Consider the following 3,892-nt stretch of genomic DNA (forward strand, 5'->3'; position numbering starts at 1 on the left):
TCTTGAACTCCAAGTAGACTTACTATAATCAAATGAGCTCAATATCTCATATTGACTCATTTGGGCATGGCCATGCACTTAGTGGTCTCACTCTATCAAGAATAACGATGTCACTCCCATTATATAGGAAGGATAGATCTCATCTACATCACTCACATCCCTCCGCATAATTTGTTACATACCCAGTAATCGCCTTTATAGTCCACCCAGTTACAGGTGACGTTTGACGAAGCCAAAGTATGCAACTCCTTATGTAGGGAACCATGGTGACTTCAGGTCCAAGGACTAATAGTCATACTAATTGTCACATGAGAAAGTATATGACACTCATATAACGATCCATGATACTTTCTCATGGCGGGTCATTCAGTATATATTCTCCAATGCATATCCATGTGTCAACTTGATATCTCTATATCCATGACTTGTGAGATCAAGTCATCGAGTTGACCTACATGCTAATCTCGTCGCATTAACATTGTCCCTAAATGTTAATATTGACTAGGAATGATTAAGAGTAGTGTTCTCTATATCATCTCACTATCGATTCAACCAATCGATTGATATAGATAAGAACCTTCTACTCAAGGACGCTATTATACTTAGTTATTTGGCACTAATACAATTAAGTATAATAACCAAAACAAATGCCTTTATATACATTGGAATATGATACAATGAGTCCATACAACAATCATCATATGATTAGCTCTAGGGCTCTAACTAACAGTGAGGTGGTCTCTGGACCCACATCTGTTGTAGTGAGTGTCGCCGGCAGGTTGTTTCCGGTTCTGCTGAGAAGATCGGGAACATCCTGATGAAGATCGCCCTGATTTCTGAGGCTGCCCAGAAGCCCCAGAAGTACCATGATGTGGCCGACTACGACCACTCTGCTGCTGTCCGGTCGCCTGTGCCTGCTGGATCTGTCTTGATGTCTGACTCGTCTGCTTCCTTTTCCTATCCAGAAACGCTCTCTGCTGAGCTGACTTGATCATGAGGGCTCTATCCAACGTCTATAAATAGGATGAACTCCCAAAATCGACAAGCTTTACTTGCAGATGTCCATCTAGTCCCTGGATAAACTGATGTATACAGGAACTGTCCTCAGCAACTAATTCTGGACAAAGCCTGGCCAACCGATTAAACTCGGCATTGTACACTGTCACCGAGTGGTTGTTCTGTCGCAGACTCAGAAAGTCCTGACGGCGAGTCATCTGATATGCCCATGGGAAGTAGCGGATCACAAAAGCCTCTTTGAATCTTGCCCAGGTGATGTTCTACTCGCCTAGGATAGAGCGCTGCATATCCCACCAGATATAGGCCTCATCCCTTAAATGGAAAGAAGTCAGCTCTACTTTCTCCCACTTGGAGCAAGCCATGTAGAAGAAGGTCCGCTCCATGGTCTCTATCCAGGACTGGGCCATACTCGGATCGGTCTCTCCGCTGAAGAGGGTAAATCAACTTTTCATCGACTCTGCCAAAGCTGGGATCCGAGCTCGTGCCGTAACTATATCAATCAGGTGAGTAAGAACTACTGCGGGAACTGGCGGAACCACTGGAGCTGGTACTACAAGTGGTGCCGCTGGATAGGTCGGGGGACGTATCCTCGGTACTGCTGCATAGGCTGGGGCAGGTGCCACTGGTGGCACTGCAGGGTCAGCATAGGTGGGCTCGGCTGGAGGTACAGTGGGTGGTCGTACCGGAGGTGGAGCAACTGATGCTGCTGTTGCAGGTGCCGGGTGTGCAGTAGGCACCGGTGGCGGCGGTGCCTGGTACGCCGCAGGGGGCACCGCTGGTGGCACTGTAAATACCGTAGGAGTGGGTATGATGGGTACGATAGGGGTAGGTACCTCTGAAACCATCGGAGTCTAAGAACTCGACGTGCCCGCAATACCATGCGAAGTCTGTCCCTGACCGACAGGCTCGACCCCAACAGATGTCTCTGGCGACTCTGCTGTCATGCCCCGGGAAAGTCCCTGTCCGAAGAAATTTTGGCAGCACCTCCCCTATATAGTGGACAATCTGAAACATTTCTACAGACACAATATATATCAACCACATGCGGCTGGAATATATACACAACCACGCAGTTAATAATCTCAGCCTACACGGCTGGACAAACATAACAACAACCACACAGTTATATATATTTTTATCAGCCCACTCGGCTGAAACCAAAAACCAACACAGCAGAAATACATAAAAACAAGCTCATACAAAACAAAACAACACACTGCTAGCTGGCTAGGCTTACACCACACAACGACACAATACTCCGAAAACAAAATCGGAACACACCAAGCCAAAAACACACATATCATATACCAAGATAAAATAAACAAGAAGGCGGAGACATGTCTTCTGATGTGACGTGGGGACCAGCAGATAGGATGCTCTAAGCGACACCATAAATACCTGGTACCTGAAAAAGATAGTGTCAACGGGGGTGAGTTCAACAACTCAGCGAATACCAATGGACATGAGTAGTAAGATATATCTAACAGCAACAAACATGGACTATAGCTTTCTAATCATATATAGGGAATATGCAAAACTGAAAGGTAACTGAGGAAGTTGTACTCACCAGGAACTCCTATCCAGACAAAAGGGTCGTCAAACTGAAAGTGTCAATAATCCTGTATGCAAGTCAAAGGTATGCATCCAACCAAAATGCAGCAACCAAATGCAGCAAACACAATCACAAGAAATAAATGCATCAATGCATATTGTCACGCCACAGGTAGTCCCTGTCCGAAGAAATTTCGGCAGTATCTCCCCTGTACGGCGGACAATATGAAGCTCAGTATACATATATCTCCATACCTCGGCCACACACTGCCGGAACAATACAATACAAATAAGAAACAAACCACGCAGTTTATATCAACATTCCACACAATTCAATATAAAATCAATCCACGCAGTTTAATAAGGAAAGACGATATAGAATCTCGAAGATATATGTAAACAACCTACTCCACTACAACGAAGAAAACCAATCCACGAAGTAATGAAAATACAACCGCAGCGGAAAACAAAAGTAGCAAACCCGAATGTTCAATGTAAAGTCCACAATACAAACCCACATCACAAGTATACGTATAAAAGCGAATACTGAAAATGATATCTAGAAATCCTCGCGACCAAGGGGCTAGCGACGGGAATCTCTCCTGACGGCCTCAACCTGAAAAATAGTAACAACGGGGTGAGTTCAAGAACTCAGCAGGTAAACCAATAGACATGTACAGCAATATATATCCACCAGTAAAAACCTAAGGTACAGTCTCCTAAATCATAGGATCAATAGTACAGTTCTCTAACCATACAACCTACGGTATAGTACACTAAACCATAGAGCCTACAGTACAGTTTTCTAACAGTACAACCTACGGTACAGTCTCCTAACAGTATAACAGATATGCATAGCTGAAATAAACTGTAATAACCAGCAATAGGCATAAAGTACAGTCTATAGCAAGAATAATAAGAAAATGCATAACTGAAATAAACTGTACTCACCTGCGAGGCTTGGGCAACTGACTGTGGACATACACAGAAAAAGATAGTCAGAGCAAATAAGCATGTATCCTGTATGCATGTCAATCATATGCAGTCACCCAAGTGCATCATCCAATATGCAACAATCACAATAAATGCAATATGTGCATATGATGCAATATGACATGGTCACCCCTGTCAACCAGTCAGCCGTCTCACACACAATGGTGAGACCGAGTGGGTAGGGCTGTGACACCATGCACTCTGCCATCACTGCCCCTGAAGAGTGACCGAGTGGACGGGATGCTGTCGGAGTACACCTATCCTCCTACCTCAAACATAGTGAGGGAGCGCAATGCTCTCAACTCCCGGTACGCGATGACGGGGAGGGATC

General features: G+C 44.8%; 1 protein-coding gene across 1 annotated transcript; it reads right to left on the bottom strand.

The window, feature by feature from the left end:
* Nucleotides 1-1,457: 1,457 nt before the first annotated feature.
* Nucleotides 1,458-1,862, bottom strand: LOC122014034 (lysine-rich arabinogalactan protein 19-like). The gene has a single exon (XM_042570229.1). The coding sequence runs from the start codon at nucleotides 1,860-1,862 to the stop codon at nucleotides 1,458-1,460; it is 405 nt and encodes a 134-aa protein (XP_042426163.1).
* Between the last annotated feature and the right edge of the window lie 2,030 nt (nucleotides 1,863-3,892).

This window comes from Zingiber officinale, chromosome 8B, assembly GCF_018446385.1.
Source record: "Zingiber officinale cultivar Zhangliang chromosome 8B, Zo_v1.1, whole genome shotgun sequence".
In the NCBI taxonomy this organism is placed as follows: Eukaryota; Viridiplantae; Streptophyta; class Magnoliopsida; order Zingiberales; family Zingiberaceae; genus Zingiber; species Zingiber officinale.